This window comes from Sinocyclocheilus grahami, unplaced genomic scaffold, assembly GCF_001515645.1.
Source record: "Sinocyclocheilus grahami isolate Dianchi unplaced genomic scaffold, SAMN03320097.WGS_v1.1 scaffold94.1, whole genome shotgun sequence".
Taxonomy (NCBI): Eukaryota; Metazoa; Chordata; class Actinopteri; order Cypriniformes; family Cyprinidae; genus Sinocyclocheilus; species Sinocyclocheilus grahami.
Genome location: NW_015505273.1, coordinates 1,422,385 through 1,442,732, shown reverse-complemented (window position 1 = coordinate 1,442,732; position 20,348 = coordinate 1,422,385). Strand labels below are relative to the sequence as shown.

The 20,348-nt window shown below is 37.9% G+C and overlaps 4 protein-coding genes across 4 annotated transcripts; 2 read left to right on the top strand and 2 right to left on the bottom strand.

Annotated features, from left to right (window-relative positions):
• Positions 1–1,503: 1,503 nt before the first annotated feature.
• LOC107587627 (deoxynucleotidyltransferase terminal-interacting protein 1-like) lies at positions 1,504–5,847 on the top strand. The gene is made up of 8 exons (XM_016275475.1): positions 1,504–1,913; positions 2,376–2,446; positions 2,747–2,843; positions 2,928–3,026; positions 4,279–4,356; positions 4,432–4,503; positions 5,338–5,393; positions 5,479–5,847. Exons 1-8 carry the CDS (start codon positions 1,839–1,841, stop codon positions 5,594–5,596), a joined length of 666 nt encoding a protein of 221 aa, XP_016130961.1. The 5' UTR covers positions 1,504–1,838; the 3' UTR covers positions 5,597–5,847.
• Positions 5,848–6,568: 721 nt separating this feature from the next.
• On the top strand, positions 6,569–8,700 carry LOC107587626 (ubiquitin-conjugating enzyme E2 C-like). Its single transcript, XM_016275474.1, has 6 exons — positions 6,569–6,645; positions 6,708–6,789; positions 6,872–6,958; positions 7,083–7,287; positions 8,364–8,423; positions 8,548–8,700. The coding sequence occupies exons 1-6, from the start codon at positions 6,569–6,571 to the stop codon at positions 8,583–8,585; spliced, it is 549 nt and encodes a 182-aa protein (XP_016130960.1). The 3' UTR covers positions 8,586–8,700.
• A 126-nt stretch (positions 8,701–8,826) lies between these two features.
• LOC107587595 (regulator of G-protein signaling 9-binding protein) lies at positions 8,827–10,380 on the bottom strand. Its single transcript, XM_016275434.1, has 3 exons — positions 10,336–10,380; positions 9,704–9,932; positions 8,827–9,526 (listed from the first exon to the last, which is right to left on the bottom strand). The coding sequence occupies exons 2-3, from the start codon at positions 9,903–9,905 to the stop codon at positions 8,991–8,993; spliced, it is 738 nt and encodes a 245-aa protein (XP_016130920.1). The 5' UTR covers positions 9,906–9,932; positions 10,336–10,380; the 3' UTR covers positions 8,827–8,990.
• Positions 10,381–11,773: 1,393 nt separating this feature from the next.
• On the bottom strand, positions 11,774–18,952 carry LOC107587593 (E3 ubiquitin-protein ligase RNF182-like). Its single transcript, XM_016275433.1, has 2 exons — positions 18,725–18,952; positions 11,774–13,247 (listed from the first exon to the last, which is right to left on the bottom strand). The coding sequence occupies exon 2, from the start codon at positions 12,530–12,532 to the stop codon at positions 11,789–11,791; it is 744 nt and encodes a 247-aa protein (XP_016130919.1). The 5' UTR covers positions 12,533–13,247; positions 18,725–18,952; the 3' UTR covers positions 11,774–11,788.
• Positions 18,953–20,348: the final 1,396 nt, after the last annotated feature.

Here is a 20,348-nt window from a genome sequence, read left to right as displayed (position 1 = left end):
CTTTATTTTTTGTTTGTTTTTGCCTTGCTAATACGTATGTAGGAATTCATATGGTATATTATCACTTTATTAAGCCCAATCACTTCCATCTGTAAGAAAGTATAGGTTTGTTTGGTTGTTTTTATGCAGTGGACTACACTGTCTTGTAGCCAAACTTGGGAAATGGCTTTTATATTAAGTTTAAAAGCGTTCCAGTGGTTTGACGTGTAATGTAACCCAGCTTGCCATTTATAAAATCCAATATAACCCTTGGTAAGTATTGGGGAGTTGTTGGATTTCTTAGTCCCAGAGTGGATCACCAGCAAAACTGTAGATGTTGTACAGAACATAGCTATGAAGTTTGTCGCGTTCCTACACTGCTGTTGTGCGTTATTTGGAAGGAAAACAAAAGATGTCTCTTTCACCATGCTTTTTTTGTTGGTTTTAATTTGACGTTTTGGTTCTAAATAACTGTTTATGAATTATAGAATTTATGAAATGGTTGTTTTAAACTAAACCAAAGTGTTATTAAAAGAGGAGGAATTGATCTTGTATCTTAAAGCAGAATCGTGTACGGTCGCATCAGTAATGCATAAAGTGTAACCAGCAAAAACATCCAGTTATCCATAACTTTATTTTTATAATTCTCTTTTGGTTCTTTGTTTTCTTACAAAGGTATGTTTGGGTTTTTATTTTGCATGACCTGATATTTTTCATTACAAAACAAAACTAAAACATAAATTGTACAGATCTGTATCGTTTAATTAGTCGTACGCTTTGCCACACTAGGCTTTTAACCGATTTGTATTTATCAGTCATGTTGATTGATTTATATTTGGTCGCCATTGCGTTTGTTGATTCGGTCTCCTCTAAAATGCCATGAATGTCTCCCCTGTAATATCATTCTGATGAAGACAAAGATTCAGTGAATGTAAATATGTCTGTGCTTATGTTTCTTCTACCTGTATATTATCAGTGTCGTGGCATCTCCCATCACCTAAAGTGGTATAAAGATTTTCCTCTGAATCAGAAAAGCTCAGTAAAATATTGAAATCACGCACCCATCTCTGGCATTTGTTATTATTATATTTAATATACATATTTGCTATTTAAGGAACTCAGAAACTGCTTAAAATCTGCTGGTAGTCACACTAACAAAATGTAGCATGGTATTACCTTTGTTTATTTTGGACACAGTGCCATGGTAATACCATGTTTCATGTGTATCTGGTATAATTTGGAGTATTGTGCAATACATATGGTAACCGTAGAACTGTCCTTTTATCGAACATCCTTGGAAATAGCTTATATATATATGTTTTGAAAAATAAAATAGTTAGCACTTTTTAAATTTGTAATATAGCAACCATTTATCTGGACGTACATTTCGCCTCAAACAATCATCCTCCGTGCCACAACAATGATGGCCGCTCGCTCCGCGTAAAGCATGGCCACGGCCATTGTGTGGCTGCGCATGCGCACTACCGACCATGGACTTTTATTTTGTAATTCGCCACAGAAAGCGCACGAGCCTATTACGATTTTGTTTACGTCACGGCATTGTTGAGCTCGAGGAAGCGACTGACAAGTCCTCGAGCTGTCGAACTTCGACAAACAGTGCTTTTTCCTGATTATTTCATTGTTTCTAAACGCGTGCCGTTAAGCCTGTTTTTCTCCGTGCACATCTGTAGTAAAGTTTAAAGGGTCAGAATTAGCTCGCCAGCTTTCTGACTGCATTGATTGAGTAGCTGTCAGCTCGCAGCGGTGAAGTGTGCACACTTATCGTTCAGCATCAAGAAACCCCTGCAGCCTTCCTATCGATCTGCATCGATCCGCTGAGGATTCATTGGTAGTGAGTGATGGGGGCCCAGAGGAGTGAGGGACGCAGAGACTGGCTCCAGCAGGATTTCAGCGAGCAGCAGGTGCAGACAGCGGTGAGTCAAACTATATATGCACCATAAGTGAGCATGCAACCTGCCAAGAACCTTTCCGGGTCACATTCACCCCAAAAATGTATAGAAGAAAATGAATTTGCCACAAGTAAAACTAAGCCTGTTTTTAGGACAAGTAACAATTTTTGCATTGTAACATAACTTTCTTGACAATTAAGCACATTATATATTTTTATTATTTTTAATAACAAAATAGTTTAGTGTTTCAAGTGTAATGCATTTATTACCTGTATTAAAAAAAAACACTATATATCTGTAAATCAAAATGCTGAGTACTAAATTGTTGCACTGGCTGTCAAACCATCCTTGCAATTATAAATTAAGCATTTTATTATATTATGGCCATGCAAGAGGGCCGTCCTGATTGGTTCTTGGTTGTTGCATCCTTCTTTATGACCATTTTCATTCTTCTGGATGTTGTGAAAATGTTTTCCTGAATGGCAGAATCCCTGGAACATCATGATCAAACACAGACAGGTTCATCGCAGAGGACGACGCTCACAGATGACAGTTAGGTAAGTCCATAAATGTGCATTTCAAGATTGATGAAGTGCCTGATTTGTTAAGCTACTATAATCTCAGGTTAGTTGACATTTGTAGGACATTCGTGGCCCTTTCAGTTTTATGTTTCTGTGGCTCAGTGGTAGAGCATTGCATTAGCAGCGCAAAAGGTCGTGGGTTCGATTCCCAGGAAACACGCATACTGGTAAAAAATGTTTAGCCTGAATGCACTATAAGTCACTAAATGCATAAATTAATTAATTAAAATCTTTCGAAACGTCACTATGTTTGACTGAGCGTGTCATTGTGTGAAGTTACACAGATCCTGTCATTTCCATGGATCTTCTGCGAACTGTTCTGCAGCCCAGCTTTAACGAAGATATCCGTGCTGTGTTCAGAAAATATATGAAGGTGACTGATTGATCATATTTTTTGGGGGGACTTATGTGTGATTAAATTGCTCTGATCGTGTGTTTTACTCTTTTCTTTGTGCAGTTTTTTGAGAAAGCGGCCAGCAATGTGAAAGAGAATGTTGGAGGAGATGTCCAGCCTGACCAGCTTATCAGAGATGCCTGCAGAAGCTGCCTGGAACATGTAAATCATGATTTATGCATATTTTTTTACAAAAACACACACACACACACACACATATATATATATATATATCCTCCTGAGACCCAGATATGGAGATTTTGCCTCTGTAGTGGACATTATATTTGAGTGTATTTCTCTGAGAACTCACACGTCACAGTTTTAAGTCTGGATGTCCTGTACGGAGCACATTCAGGGCTTTCCAGAGATACCAAACGATTGGATGTTTCACCGAGACCACTCCCTCTCCTTGGTTTTTAAAAATGCCTGACATGAATTTAGTGATACAGTTGTTTTTATTTAATTAATTATTTTTTTTCTTTTGTTGGTTCCACAGCGTGCACGGCAGCCAGACGACTCCTCTGGCCAGAGAAACAGCCCCATCCCTAAAAAGGTTAAAAGAAAACGTATTTATTATTTTCTATTTTAATATTTGTAATTTATATAATGCGCAGCTGTATTTTCAGCATCATTACTCCAGTAGTATAGCGCGATCTGAACCCTAAACACATTTAATCAAAAAAGCCGGTTTTGTCCACTTTCAAGGCATCGTGAGTTCACATTTTACTGCAGAAGCCAAGCGCCCTTGTTGTTTCTGAACAGAAGCCGATAAGTCCATTTTAGCGAATCAGCGCGCTGTATTCAGGTCAGGTGACAAGGCTACTTTCACTTTGAAAAGACGTGCTAGCTGAGAGGAGTTTTGTCAAAGCTGACTAAAAGTGATCGAGGATGGATCATTTCGACGAACTTGATGAACCTGTGATATCTTCAGGGCGAAAAAGGAAAATAAAAGCTGAAACTTTTTCACAGAACCTTGCAAAAGCAACGTGTTACAATGGAGAGGGAAAAGCTCAGTGTATTGCGTGTAATCACATCCATACAGTTTATGATCACAACAACAACGTTTGTCAGGCATCTACACTGTCATCTGAGGAGATTACAAAGATTAAACCAGTGTTTTTTTTTCAACTCTAAAACACGAAATGTGGAGTTATCGGCTTTTTGCCAAAAAACGACTGTTGGAGTTATCGGCTTTTGCTATAAAACAAACTTTTAATATGTAAAAAAAAAAACATACTTTCTATGAACTTTAACTTAGTAAATTACCTGTATTTAAGTTATTATTACTTAATCAAAACAACCCAACTGCAGTTTGATTGATATTACTTGGAATGCGCAATAAAAAAAACATGATTTCTGAAAAAAATAAAAATGGAGTTATCGGTTTTTGCAAATGAACTCTTCAAGTACTGAGAGTGAATATAATTTCAGGGCTTTGGGAATGGGCGGTACAAGAGGAAGAATCTACATCAAACATGCAGAGCTCTTCAAGGTACGTTCAGTCTTTTTCTGAGAATTCATTAAGCTTTTTCTGTTCATGTGGAGGTAACGGTAATATCTTTCTCAGTATGCCGCTGATGCTCAGGACAAACACTGGCTTTCAGAAAGACAGCACATGAGAGCTACCGGTGGAAAGATGGTGAGGACGTTGTGTTTGTGTTTCCAAAACATGTTAAAGGAATAATTCACCCAAAAATTAAAAACCTTCAGGGCATTCAAGATGTAGATGAGTTTGTTTCTTCTTCATCTCACCAGTGGATGCTCTGCAGTGGATGGGTGCCGTCAGAATGAGAGCCCAAACTGCTGAGAAAAACATCACAATAATCCACACCACTCCAGTGCATCAGTTAATGTCTTGTGAAGCAAAAGTCTGCGTGTTTTTAAGCATTTTTTACTTAAAACCGTTGCTTAAATAGGAGTCCTCTATCCATAATACTGCTTTCTCCAGTAAAAAAGTAATCTGGTCTGAATCAGGAGTGAAATCTGCACAGATCAAGCACCGTTAACAACAAAAAAACAGGTGTTAACCAATATTTGTGTGGATTTTGATGCGAGAGGACAACAGGAGATTAACTTTTTCACTGGAGGAAGAGTTATGGATTATGGTATTTTGGCCAGAAGCAACAGATTAAAGTTAAAACGTCTTAATGATGGATTTGTTTCTAATAAACATGCAGTTTTTCGCTTCACAAGACATTAACTGATGCACTGGAGTGCTGTGGATTATTGTGATGTTTTTATCAGCTGTTTGGACTCTCTGACGGCACCCATTCACTGCAGAGCATCCATTGCTGAGACGCTGATGCAATGCTACATTTCTCCAAATCTGATGAAGAAAAACTCATCTACATTTTGGATGGCCTGAGGGGTTGTACATTTTGAGCAAATTTTCATTTTTGGTTGAACTATTCTGAAAAATGAAGCATTAAATAATGATTTATCATCATCTTACTTAAACCGTTTCTCTTCTCAGGCCTATCTGCTTATAGAAGAGGATATTCTTGGTCTTGCCCGAAGTGAAGACTACAAGTAAATAAAAACGTTCTTACTTAATAAAGACTGATGAAAGAATTTTACAGACAACATGCATCACAATATTTTCTCTGAATCTTAGGGACTGCCCTGACTTGAAGCTGGATGAATTGAAACCATTTCTAGTGCCCTTGTGGATGGTGGAGAAAATGCAGAAAGCAATGGACGCACAGAAAACCGAAAATGAACTTGTCATGTAATACCAACCTCGTCAGGCAAGTCATTGGACCACGGACACTCTTGAGTGTTGCCCATTTAACATAACGAACTTTTTGTTGTTTATTTTGTTTGTGCGATGTTCACGGTAGACCCAGGCATTATGATCAAGTTGCCAAGAAATTGTTCTGTTGGAGGTTTACTTGCCAAATCATTTTAATGTGCAATTGTCTAAACTGGTCTAGATCTCATTTCTTTTTTTTCTATCATCAAATGTGTGCTTTTTTTTTGTATTTAAAAGTATGTGACCCTGGACCACAACACCAGTCTTAAGTGTCAATTTCTCGAAATTGAGATTTATACTCCAAATGAAAGCTGAATAAATAAGCTATCCATTGATGTAAGGTTTGTTAGGATAGGACAATATTTGGCTGAGATACAACTATTTGAAAATCTGGAATCTGAGGGTGAAAAAAAAATCTAAATATTGAGAAAATCGCCTTTAAAGTTGTCCAGATGAAGTTCTTAGCTATGTATATTACTAATCAAAAATTAAGTATTGATATATTTACGGTAGGAAATTTACAAAATATCTTCATGGAACATGATCTTTACTTAATATCATAATGATTTTTGGCATAAAAGAAAAATCGATAATTGTGACCCATACAATGTATTGTTGGCTATTGCTACAAATATCCCCCAGCGACTTAAGACTGGTCTTGTGGTTACGTATTGTGTATTGTACTGGAATTAAACGATATCAATAGAGTCCTGCTCTTCCCAATGTCAGTACAGTTGGTTATTTAACTTGTAACAAAGGCAGAATCACAAGTTAATATTGATTAATAGACATTTCTGATCAAATTGTACAGTTGTGGTTTGTATTATTATTATTATTATTCCCGATTCTGTCAACCAAAATGGTTCCAAAAGTATTTTGCAGGGAATCAAGCAATACACAGATTCTCTTTTCATGTTAAAGAAATCACCCTGGGGTTTATAAATGTGTTGTGATGTCCAACAGGGACATTTATGTTATTGGTATTCATAATTGGGAGCTAGAAAGTGCTGTAGTTTCAGTGGGGTGCTGGTAATTTGTTTCACTGCTGTTAAAAGCATTTTTCATTCATTTTGGCATCTGAAATGACCAAGTCTGGCACAATTAAATTCACAATCATGTTCAGTGTCTCCCCTTTCCCTCCGTAGGCTTCAGCAAGAGTTGATGACACTAATGGTGAGGACTCTATATACAGAAGGTGTTATGTTTGGTCTCTTTAACTGTAGTTTGTTAGCTTAGTGCTTTATGTCCAATGCAGATGTCAGGAGACAAGGGGATTTCAGCGTTTCCAGAGTCTGACAATCTCTTCAAATGGATTGGCACAATAGATGGTGCTCAAGGAACGGTAGGAACAACTGTTGTTTTCCTCCCCCTGATGTCAGGTTATGGGATTCTTACATACAACATAGTAATCTAGATAATTAGAAGATTCTACTTAAATTCATCTTTTTTTTTTTCTCCCTGATTAGGTTTATGAAGGTTTGAGGTACAAACTTTCGCTGGAGTTTCCTAGCGGGTACCCCTACAATGCCCCTCGGGTGAAATTCATCACTGCTTGTTTCCATCCAAATGTCGATGAGAATGGTTTCATCTGCCTAGACATTTTGAAGGACAAGTGGTCTGCACTATATGATGTTCGCTCCATTCTATTGTCCATTCAGAGTCTATTAGGAGGTAGGTTATTCTTTGACACGAGTAGTGCTGAGCAAAAATCAGAAACTTGGTTCACTTTCGGTTCATGAGTTGGAATTTGGCCACAACCTGCAGGATGTTTAAGTAAGGGATAATCAACTGTTTGCCATGCATTAAAGAATTTTAAATGCACAACGTGGAGGCAAAGAACCACATTTAAAATCCTTTAATGCATGGCAAGCCGTTGATTATCCCTCTTATTCCATAGTCATTTGCCAAGTTAGACAAGTTAAAAGTAGTATTGCTCTTTGCAGCGCAGTATTTGACTGAATGGGTAAAAATGAGGTTACTTTCGTCAGTTACGGCTCGTTAGCTCTAGCATTCTGCCCGCTTCAAATTAGACACAGAGATGAAATAGTGCACTTAGATCACATTTATTTGAATGAATTATAGCATTTATTTGAACTAATTATCGAACGTTTGATCGAGCGCGAGAAAGATGACAGTTGTGTGTGTGAATTACCTGCGTCTGCATCTCTCTCTACAAACACAAAGTTGTGTTAGTACAAAGTTGTGAGTTTAGTTACTTAAACAGATTTTACCTCGTTGCTGAGGAATATAATGCAGTGATCCTGTATCTAAGCGGTTTTATAAATAAAAGTCGCGGGGCAGTGTTGACAAGTTTATGTTGGCCTACTCCTGAACGTTTCTGTGTGCGCAGCGGGATATCTCTCTCTGTGAGTGGCGTGTTTGTGTGTGTGTGTGTGTCAATTAAAGCAGCGCATTAATATAGAACGGTGATTAAACTGACTTGGAACTACCTGTGCATTAAACTGTTTTAATGCATACCTGCCAGCCAATCAGAATCGAGAATTCCAACAGACCATGGACCACAACATGAAACCAGTTTTGTGACCATATGATTTCAATAACTTGGCAGTGCCTATTTATGACCTGATATATAGAATACTTTATTTCAGATTTTAAATCTTGTAAGGTTAACTATTTTCTCCTAGTATATACAGCAGCATGTCTCTTTTTTTTTTTTTTTTTTTTTTTTTTACTAATTTACTAGCCGTCTGTTCTGGATCAGTGTACTCATGAATTCTTGTTTTTAGAACCCAACAATGATAGTCCAATGAACTCTGCAGCTGCCGAACTATGGGATGACCAGGAAGGTGAATGATCATGCCATAGTGAAAGTTGTTTGAAACTGCAGTATATTTAGAGAATTGTTCCTAGTTCAGTGTTTCGGTGAATTGTGCAATAAACTTAACACATTTCAAATCTATTTTGTTGCAGCCTTCAAAACCCATTTGCACGCAACCTACAAGAATTGAACATAAATGTCTGCCTTTTGTTTTATCTGTTTTTTCTTGTTCATAATAATGTACATTTTTTTCTGTAATTGGTCTGTGTGTATATTATTTCTGTGTTGTATGAAACCTTCCTGAATAAAATGCTTACTGAATTGAGTTTGTGTCTCTAATTATTGGATTGAAGGAATTGAAAATAAAACCAGAATGTTAAATAATTGCTTTTGTTTTATTTTTTTAATATTTACAATATAAAGGCCTGTAGTACACAACTGATCAGGTAAGAATATAGTCTGAAAAATGTTCTGTATTGAATTGAGAGGCTTACAGAGTATAATTGTCAGCAATTTTAACCTTTTATTGAAAAGTAATTGCAGAATGCATGTCTCAATTTCAAAACTTTTATTTTATTTAATCTAGTTCCAGAACCTAGCTAAGTAGGCATAGTAGACAGCCTACTTTGCAGTTGTGGTGATTGCAACAGCCTGATGTATTATTTTGAGACACCACCTCCACTTCCATGATGTCCTCCAAGCTTTCATCCTCTTCTTGTCCACCATCTTGGGTAGAAACACCTTCTAACCAGGCTTGTTGTGTGGGTTCAACAGACCACAGTGGAACATTAACTCTTTGAAACATTTCTTCAAGCAGAACATCAATCTCCACTATGTGGTTCTTCAGGTCTGGGCTTGCCGTCTCCTCTATTGATAACCATGGTGTTTGCACCATGGCTGCCCGAGCTGCTACTTCCGAAGTTCCACCTGCATAACCTGCGTTGATGAGGGCTTGTCGATCTTTGCGCTGGGTCAGAGGGAATATCTCTTGCAAGACTTTGATCTTCTTTAGGTCCTGCTGGAAGTTTTCCAAGCTGGACAAAAAGATCACCCAAAGTCGTTCAACCTGTTCTTTGTCCTCTTGTCCTTGCTCCATTTCTATCAGCAGACTTAGCAGCCTCCGGTGAAGCCCTGAAACATGAGTCGAACAAGTCAACTATCAACACTTTGAATGTGGTGTAATTTAATATGGCCAGCTTCTAGTTTTTGCAGTGCAGAATACTGAAAAGGCAATGTAAAATTTCTGCACCACTAGCATCACCAAACTGCTTCCTGCTTGTCTTTTGTTTCTACTTTGTCCAGTCTTACCTGAGCATATTTTATGAGCTACTGTCCTGGTTTCCTCCAGCTCCTCTCTAAGGAAGTTCCCATCCATGTTGCTCCCCAAGGAGGTGGCCATTTGCTGGAAGCAGGCCGTCACTTTGCTCAGGGTGGCCTGTGCCCGCTCGCATTCATTCACCTGCCTCTTTCTGGTTTGGATTTCCACCACTGACTGCCGCCAGCGACTCATTACCACTCATGTGGTGAACGACCTAAACTTTGCAGAAAATGTAAGAGTTATTGTTGATCTCAATATCAAAATTGGTCTTGCCCATTCTGAACTAAAATATTTGAAATGATGTATGGTGTATTTTTGGACTTCACTAGATGTATGAAGTTTTTAAATTCATAAATCTTGTAGTTCTTTTTTTTTTTTTTTTCCTCAATCTAATCCCAATTAAATGTACAGGCCATAACCATTTCTTTTGCTTAAAGAAATTATTTGCCGCCTTTATTAGCCTGGTTTCTTTTTAGTTCTCTTTTAAGAACCGTTGCACCACTTTGCAATATGTATTCTTAGTTTACCTTATTTCTGATATAATTTTGAAGTGATAATGTTCAATTCAAATGTTATTTGCATTTGTATGCCAAACATTTTATAAAAGAGAAAAGCCACTTACTGGTAACTGAGCCTCAAAGATATCCGTATGATTTCATAGTCTTCGGAAACTTGCAAGTTGCTTTGACATTCCTGCTTCTCAGCGTGATTACATCTGTTTGAGACACTTCTGCCAACCTCCTTGTATTTGTACGCTCACCTATGTTCTTTTTTCCAAAGCTTTTATAGAGGCCGGTCTTCAGGGACACTTGTTAAAATTAGGCCCAAACCTTGCAGTTCATGCTCCCAGAATACCTTGCGCTGTAGATCATTATTATGTCAAAGTTCTTTCTTTCTCAGAAACACATGCAGTGTTGGGAGGACAAGGTTTTCGTTCAAGAGATTCATGCATAATGAATTTCTATGTGCGGTTATCTGTATATATGTGTGCTTGTGGGAGTGTGTGTGTGCTGTGCACAGTGGTTTATGTGAAGTTAATTGTCCACAGGGAGAGTGGTGTGGTATTGTGGAGGAACAGACGTGGATCCATTATTGACTCCCTTGTGGTTACTTGGGCTTGTTTGAAAGCTGTGTGTCGCTTGATGCAACACGTATGCTCCCATGGGTGAAGTCTCCTGAGCAACACAAGTAATATTAACTCATTCAGTTAGCAAAATAGCATAGCTGTAATAGGCGCTGACATAATTCCTTTGTCATAATTATAATCTGCTTCACACTCAAAATTGTGATATAGTAGGGTATTCCTTTAATATTAAGTAAGGTTAATCAATTACTAGATTCATTTTAGGATGCCAATTGTAATGCAAATCCAGTGCATCTTTATTTTTTTTTGTCATTGTTCTTGTCCAGAACGAGACTCAAGCAGTGTTCAAGTATGGTAAGTGTACTTCATTGTTTAATCTAGTGTTCTGTTAGATATGGAAGAATCTTTATTGGTTATCTAACAGGTGGCTTTGAAGTATTTGTTCATTCTCATAGCAATGACAAACACAAATTCACTTATTTTACATATACATTACAGCTTGGCCATAGATATGCCTTACAAAGGCAACTAGAAACTTCAACGAGAACATTGAGACAATGATTGAAATTATACCACAGATATTTATAAGAAAACGGAAAGCGAACAAATCCATCTAGCATTGTTGAACACATCCTGTGGTTTCCATATTAAAGTGTGGACAGACTTCATTCTCTGTTGCATGTTATTTATAGCACAGTTGTTGAAGACCCATTGGGTGAGCTAGACACGATACAAAACCACAGCGATCTGATGCAGTCCAAAATCAATGCCTCCAGCTTGCATTGGTAATCAAGCTTTAACTGCTAAAGTCAAGTATAGTTGGCCCAGCATACAATGTGAGGTGAGTTACAATGAGTAGATGCTGGTATAATCTGGTGCGATGGAAAAAATTAGGTGTCTGGGATTAGCAGATATGCATCAGTCATTTGGCTTTTGTTCTTTTACAGGTTTTGCTAGTCCAAAGATCAGCCCAAAGATCAACCGTGGGGTGTTATGTGGCAATGGCCTCCATGATCTCATGGCACAGACATTGGCAGAAGCCGTAGAACACACAAAGGACCAGGGTGGAGGGCACCAGGCTGACCAAGATCACTCCCATCGTGAGCTGCTGGATCATCAGTAAGTAGATCCCCAGTGGCAGCGAGCTGAAGTAGACCAGGCAGAGGAAACCCATCAAAAAGCGAGAAACCGAACGAGACGTCCATGCCCGGCACTTCTGCACGGGCAGGTGGCAAGGCAAGGAGTCCAGGCTGGCCGGCCGATACAAGCGCACCATGTTCAACATGCTCATAGAGTCAGAGGACTGCGACTCTCCAGGGACTTCCATGATTGTGATGACGAGGCAATCGGAGGAGCTGTGGGCCTGCTCGCCTCCGCTCAGGCTGTTGGGTGTCAAAAGGACCTCGCCGCTGTGTGTGGTGCCGCTCTTACGTGCCCGGTCCTGGTAAGTCAGAATGGCCAGTATGTTGCTGTCATCTTGAAGCAACCAGATCTCCTCATCGGGGACGTGAGTCTCATGACGACAGAAGGGGCAGCTGATGATGCTCGGAGACGAGTCCAGCTCTACCATCTTCTTGAGGCATTTGGCACAGACGCGGTGCAAGCAGCTCAACACCTTGGGCTTGCGAGCTCGGGTGTCAAAGCGATTGTAGCAGATCTTGCACTCCAGTTCCTCCACCGTATAAATCACTGGTGCCTGGGAGCCCTCAGTCTCAGAGTCAGACTTCTGGCTCATCCTGAGAGATGGAGTGCAGCCACAGCCGAGAGGACTGGAAGAGCCAGGAAGCAGGTGCAAATTTTAGTATGCTATAGGAGCAGCACCTGAGCACCGTCCTTGGTAGCCCTTGTTTTTCTGCTTTGCGTTTGTTTTTCACCAACAAGGACTGCTTAAATTAATCTTTTCAAGAGCTTGCAGCACATAATGCTGATTAGAAGTCCACAGAAGCAAAACTGAGTCCTGACGGAAAGCTTTAACATGTCCATGATATGACACCCTAATGTATTTATGACAAGCAGACTGCTAAAATACAACAATATGCAAATTCAGTGCATGCTAAATGAGGATCTCCCTTCACTGTCCGCACTCAGTTCCAGAACTTACTTGGGTTTTTCCAGCATGGTTTAGAGAAAGACAAAACCGAAGAGACAAAGAAATCAAGTCAGTTGACACCAGAGAGGTCCAAAAATATTCCATAGCAGGACTGTCAAGCGTCTGCCGGTTTCTTTTGAAATCAGAGTCTGGACACAGAGCGTGTTTTTGCCTTGTTATCCATAACTGATTCTGGAATGAGGTGGAAGAATCACAGATTCAGATAAAGTCAGCAGAATCATCCTGAATACTGTCAGATATTTTCTTCTTCTAGTAATGGCTACACTTGATCATGACCTTCAACTATGAATGCTTATATTGTCCTCGGAGTTCTTGAAGCTCTTTGTTCATTCTGCAAAAACTGAGAGAAGAGACAGAGGTGTTATCTAGATAAGAATGTAATTGTTTGCAAAATGTCAACACTTTGCAGCAGATCTGAAGAACGCAAGAGGGAATAGCTTGATAACTACACTTACCTTTTGTGAGTAAAACCCTTCTAGTGTCATTGAGCCAGCAGCGCTAAAAACCCTTTGCATTCATCAAGCCCTTCCTATCAGGTGTATAGATGTCAACATAGGGGTGGGCGTGTGTGATAGAAAGCATGCACACCGCCCGCCAAATACAGTTGTAGTTGTTCCTCCCAATATTCAAGTTAGTGGCTGATTGTTGATTTTTTTATGTCAAATTCTTAAATGTTTAAACCCAGTATTTGGTTACATCCTTGTATATGGCAAAAATGTGTTTCATTGATTACTTGGCTAAAATAGTGGCTAAAAGAGATCCTCAGATGTGCTAGCCATAGGCGTGGCAAGCCATTCAAGCGAAGGCCAACAGAGGCCATAAAAAGTTGATTACAAATGTAATTAGCTCCTGTTTTTCCTGATTCCCTGTGGACGTGACTCACTCCGATCTGACAGACAGGCAAAAAAGTGATGCAAGTGGATGTTAACAAGAGAGAGGCAAACATGCAAATGTAATTTCCCACTATGAAACATTTCATTGTTTTTCCTGATCTCTCTTTCCATGTCTCAAAGCGCAGGTTGTTCGAATTTGAAGCCGGTCTATAAATAGCATGCATGCGGCGCTAGAGGATACCGCCTCCCCCCCCAACCTTGATGACTGTGATAAGGACTGTCACACACTCACACACACACATGACCAACAGTCGAGGACGCAGTGATGCCCTGAAATTATGACTTTGACATTGTATGGCAGCTTGTCTCTAAGGGGTCCTCAGCTAGGTCATGTAAATGGCAGCAGACAGTCTGTTGAATAAAAGCCAGTGGGTCAAGCATGGCATCAACATGAAGCAAGAGCAGCGAAGGTTAAAAGAACGCAACTGTCATGCGGAATTTATTTGCCATTAAAACGACAGCGAGTCAATACATGCTAAGGGCGCATCTACATTTAGCTGAGTAATCAATGCAGTTGCAGTGGAATATATTAACTGCGTTATACTTGGCTGCAGACATGGTTGCAGTTTTCAGTGCCTTGTAAATAAAGACCTTTATTCAGATTAAGAATGTGCTATTTTTAAATGCAATTTGTGTGATGCTGAAATTCAGGGGCTAGATCTGAATTTATCTTCATGTTAGCTTTAAAAAAGAATTGGCAAGAAAATTGAGCATGCGTAGCCCGGAGTGGTCCTAAAATAGGTTTAATTGTCTATCCAAAATGTAATTTCTTATTTTAGGTCAAATGAAGATGTTTTGTGAGATTCACCCAAAAACTCTCAATCCCGAGGTCTGTAATGAAAAATGAATTTCTATTTACTTAAATCTTTGTCTGTTCAGGATGTCTAAAGTGTCCTGTTTCTAAAATAATTGAAATTGAATAGTGATGATGAAGTGTCAGTTGGTGTTTGTATAGTCTTCTTGCTTTGGTGACCTGTAGTGCCAGTAACCACAGGGGACGATTGCGTCTGTGTGTAGGCTATGTGTTTGTGTGAGAAGCGGAAATAAAGATGCAAGGGGCGTTCACAGGAAAACACCATCTGTGTCCTGGTCCTGTGGGTTACATAAATAATACCAGTTCACCTGCCTGCTCCAATGTTTACGTCAGCCTTTTGAGCAGCATGCAGACCTTCTGAAATGCTTCTTATTTTCAGTGTTAGTTTGAACATATAAACCTTTATTTTTAGCTAATTTAATTAAGTATGCTTTCTAGGATATATATAACAACTTCATGTTAAGTTTAAATGGGATAAAAAAAAAGAATATGATAATGAAGCTCAGAATTTAGACCCTAGATGCATATGTTAAGGATCACTGATCAGTCATTTGTCATGCTAGTGGTTCCAGGCTGACAACCGATGTTTACAAACCACAGTAGTTCAGTTAGATATGCTGATAAAGCCTGTTTTAAAACTAATAAAAAGAAATGACTACTTATGGCCTAAAATGAACAAGAGTACACCCGTTGGTTTCCTTTTAGATGCATTAAAGTTTGCAACAAGCATGACTGTTAATGTAACCTTTAGATAACGGACCACCCTCATGCCCACCAAAGTTCTCCTGGGATGTTCCCTCTTGCGTGTTAAGATGTGTGCGTTCAAGTGAGTTTGGTTGGAATAAAATGAATGTGACATGTTTCTTTTTCTCGTTTTCAGTTCCTAGACGGGAAGCTTTTTTGCACTAGTGCCACAAAATGCACATTAGATGTGTAATTGATGCTTGCGAATTACAGGAGGGTATCTGGACTGAAACTAAATTCTGCAGGAAAGGACAGATCTCAATGCGAAAGACCATTCAAAACTGACAGGATGAGGAAAATCATCAATACAAAAAAAGCAGCAATATTTACTAGCAGTAGCAGAATTACAATCCAAATAGCATTTACAAGCTATTGTATTTCTGTAATGTGATGCATTTCCAACTATAACTCGTATTCAATTAGTTAAAAATGGACTTTTATCCATTTTATCCATCAGGAACCCTCCTGAAATGCCACTGGCACACATTTGAGCAGGCTTTTTGACTGGGACTTGGAAGCTAAAGGTCAAGTTCATTCTCAAGAGCATCTCTTCATATATCACTGGTAACAATTCTTCATATTTATTGTTATTTGCTATCATTTCAGTAAATAGCTTTATATTACTGTTAACTATTGGAAAGATTCTAGAAAGGCTACATTACCTACAACACTAATGGAAATAGTTGTCTGGCCTGGTGATGTCAGCCGAAAACTTGTTTCAGATTATGATTATGATAATTATAATTTTTTTGTATATATAGATATATATAATTCTTCACCATTTTAATTAAATTTTTTATAATGTGAATGGCAAAATAAGACCTGGGATGTGTATTAAGAAAGGGTGAAAAGTCAAAAATGTCTTAATTTATATTTGCTATCATTTCAGTAAATAGCTTTATATTACTGTTAACTATTGGAAAGATTCTAGAAAGGCTACATTACTTACAACACTAATGGAAATAGTTGTCTGGCCTGGTGATGTCAGCCGAAAACTTGTTTCATATTATGATTATGATAATTATATATTTTTTTATATATAGATATATAATTCTTCACCATTTTAATTAAATTTTTTATAATGTGAATGGCAAAATAAGACCTGGGATGTGTATTAAGAAAGGGTGAAAAGTCAAAAATGTCTTAATTTTGGCACCTAGTTCAACGTCTTGACAGGCATGAGGTGTCTTATCAGCCAGCAATGCACCTACGATTGATTTCTGCGCAAAACTAAATAAACCGAATACAGATAAATAAATGTCCTGTCAATTCATTTTGACCAGTAATTTAATTACAGACAAGAACTCATCGCACCCAGCAGAGCCGTCCGGACATCAGCACTAAATGTACCTTTGTCTTGACAACTGAATGGAAGGATATCAGACTCTCCAGCAAAACAAGGTAAGAGATGAAGATAAACTACAATAGAAGCATTACATACATTTTCAGATCTGTTCAATGTTAGAAGAGCTTTTGAAAACAATAACAAAGAGTTGCTATTACGTATATTGCGCAACCATAAACAAATTTGTCAATTTATCCATTTGGGTTTTCGTTATAGATACAAATAACTCATGAGGTCTCTTTTAAAACCAGTTTCTTTTTGGAGCAGAGCCTTATTTTTCTGTCACTTCTGGCCATGCAGTAAAAAGTGCTTGTTTTTTTTTTGGTAGCTGTTGTTCCTGATTTAGTGTGACAGCTCAGTGGTGATTTCACATGCGAGTTAGCCATTCTATTCACTGAAGCGCAGGGATAAAACTGACCAACCCACACAGGTAACCAGTGGCCTAGTTTACAGTGAACCCTTTCTGAGTCCTGGAAGAAGGGGTACATCTATACACTCTTAAAAATAAAGGTGATTCACGATGCCATAGAAGAACCTTTTTGTCTAAATGGTTCCATAAAGAAGCTTTAACATCTGAAGAACCTTTCTGTTTCACAAAAGCTTCTTTGTGGCGAAAGAAGGTTCTTCAGATTACAAAAACGCAAGAAAGAGATGGTTCTTTAAAGAACCTTTGACTGAATGGTTCTTTGTGGAACCAAAAATGGTTCTTCTATGGCATCGCTTGAAGAACCTTTTGAAGCACCTTTATTTTTAAGAGTGTATGTGGGCCCAGATTTGGAATAGAGAGATATATTGTAATGTAACTAAAAGCCCTAAAGTGACCGCTGTGTTTGGCCAAGACATGCCATTTTGCAATCGGGAACATTGCCAAGGCTGAACACTGTCGCCATAAATAAATATAATTGGGGTTGAGGTGCAAAGCACTTCTTAGAATCTTTCCATCTTTAGAACGCTCTCGCATGTTTTTCACGAAAGCTATAAATTGGATCCTTTTGTGCAATTCTGATGCTTTTCCACATAAATTATAGATTTAATGTTTGCGTCTTCTTGCATCTATCACTGACTCTTTAAAGTGGCAGACTCTATTAATGATGGCGTTCAAAAGGCTTTTTTTCGATGAGGTAATTACAATTCATCCTCCAGCATAAGACATTATATAACATGCTAAGACTCTCTCTCAGTGAGTTCATTAGTGAGGAGTCTGATACTGCTGGATATCATGTGCTCAATACAACAACTCTTCAAATCATTCAAACAGCTCTTGACAACTGATTTGTGCATACTGTAATAAAAGAAATAGGCATATCATTATTATATTTATTAGCCATTTTTGAGTGCAGACTCATTCTCAAAAAGAGTTTGACTAATGTTTGCATCCATCAGAGAAAATATTGAGCGAGATATGTGCAATGCATTTGTCATGGAGCCAGCTGGTTAATGATAAATGACAAGAACTATGCAAATTACCTTTAATTACATTATAGTAAGATATTGTTTCATCAAAACACTAATCGAGCTACTAAAATATCAGCAATCAATAATTTGCATCATTTAGCTACAAAAATATAGCTATTCAACAGGTATTTTTTTTATATTCATCGATTCTTGTGGATTTCATTAGAGCAAAATAAGAACAGCAAATGTACTGATATTAGAAAACGATTCTAGTTTTAGCATTAAACAAACACAAGTTGTGGCTCATCGCATAAATAGCGATATTAGCGAGCCGTACGATGTTTTATTGAGGATTTTACAATCGCGCCGTCGCTTTTGCAACTCATAAGCCGTCTTAGTATTAAATGACAGCTCGGATAAATCTAGTTAATTATTAAAACTAATTTGCCACACGTTTGCTTTCGGAAAAAGTCGCGTTCCGCGGCGTCGCAGATGCATGCGCATAAACGTCGATTATGCATGCGTATAAACATTTGATGCAAATTAATAATGTAATGCACAGAACCACGGTTTACATCATGAGCCGTGAACGTTTATAATCCGCAGTTATCGCCAATGACACTTACCCTCAGGTCTTGATTGCGCCTCGAAAACCAGTATCCAACATAACAATCGTCTATTACTGCTACATTTTCCTTTTCTCGTCGCTTTGTGGTGAGTCACAGTCAATCTGTCCGAGCACAACTGCTACATCCCCCTCATTGCGGTAATGCTACAGCATCAGAAGATGCACGGATTTCTCCTCCGTGGTTGCTGTGGCAACAGGAGCCAGCGCGAGCTCCGACCGGTGTCCGCCGAACTAACGCGTTTGACTTCTCTTACCGGACGCGCGTGAGCACTGTAGTGCGAAGACGGTGATGACAGACAGGCTACTTTAACTCATCAAGCGCGTATTAGATAGCCTACTGCGCTATTTATTAGTCATTTTTCTCGTTTTATACAAGGTCATAATAAATAGTGCATTTATTTGATCATTGTGTGGCATGCTCTTTTGTCAATGGTGTTAGACTTGGGAACCAGTAACACTGTTATGGCGGATGACACAGCAAAGACAACTATTAACAACCTGTCATAAAAAGCATACTGGTAACAGCACTGACAGTGACCCTGGAAGCATGCAGCTGTGAAATAAAGAGGAGAAAGATGGTGGCATGGCAGGGATGCAAGGAAATAATACTCTCAAAAAAGTAATGTTGTTATGACTCTAAAAGCTCTGGGTGAATGAGGGAGTGTAACATGAAATAAAACAGGGGGGAAATGAAATATAAAGAACTCAAGCAAAAGGAAACCACAGTTAAAATGCATTCGATTTATTGTATTTATCTGTATATAAATGTGTAGTCGAATTGCGCATCACTAATTATAGGTTATGTATTATATAGGTTAATTTGGCATTAAAACAAAGATTCTTGGAGGTTAGAAAATGTCTAGAAATGCCCTGCATAATTCAATGTTTAATTCAATGTTACTTGGCATTTATTTGTGAAATTTCTGAGTGAAAATGATTTCTTATCAGTGTGTATAAACTTTGCAATTCTGAGTGTAATATATAATATTATATATATATATATACTGTATAAAAATTTCCTATGACTTGTTTCACTTCTGTTTCAGTTCTTTATTTTTTTTATAACCATTTCTTACTATGTGTCAGTAAGTTGTTATTTTAGCATGCGTGTTTGGCTCAGTGTTATTTTTTAGGATTACTGATAAACTAATGTAGTTTGATTTGTATTAGTTATCTATTTTAGTTTTAGTTACAGTTGTAGTAATATTGTCATTTTATTAGTTTTTTATTATGTCTATATAGGTTTTTATTAAGTTTTAGTTTAATTTAATTTGATTAATTTGCAGTACTTCAACATACAAAATGGAAATGAAATAATATATATATATCTTGGATGTATTTATATATATATATGTATATGTGTGTGGCTGTACATACACACATGTAGCTGTTTTTGGTGTTTGGCTTAGTGTTATGTTAGAATCTTTATTCTACTCATACCTTTTGTTCTTTTAATATCTTGAATTGTTTTTAGCTTTATATTTTTTGTTTTCATTTAAATGTTTAGTTTTGAAATGATGTTGTATGCATTTGTCATTTTTATTTAATTTCTTTTATTTTCTTAAATGTGTGTATATATATATATATAGTATTCATAGAGTTTTAGCTTTTAGTTTTAATTA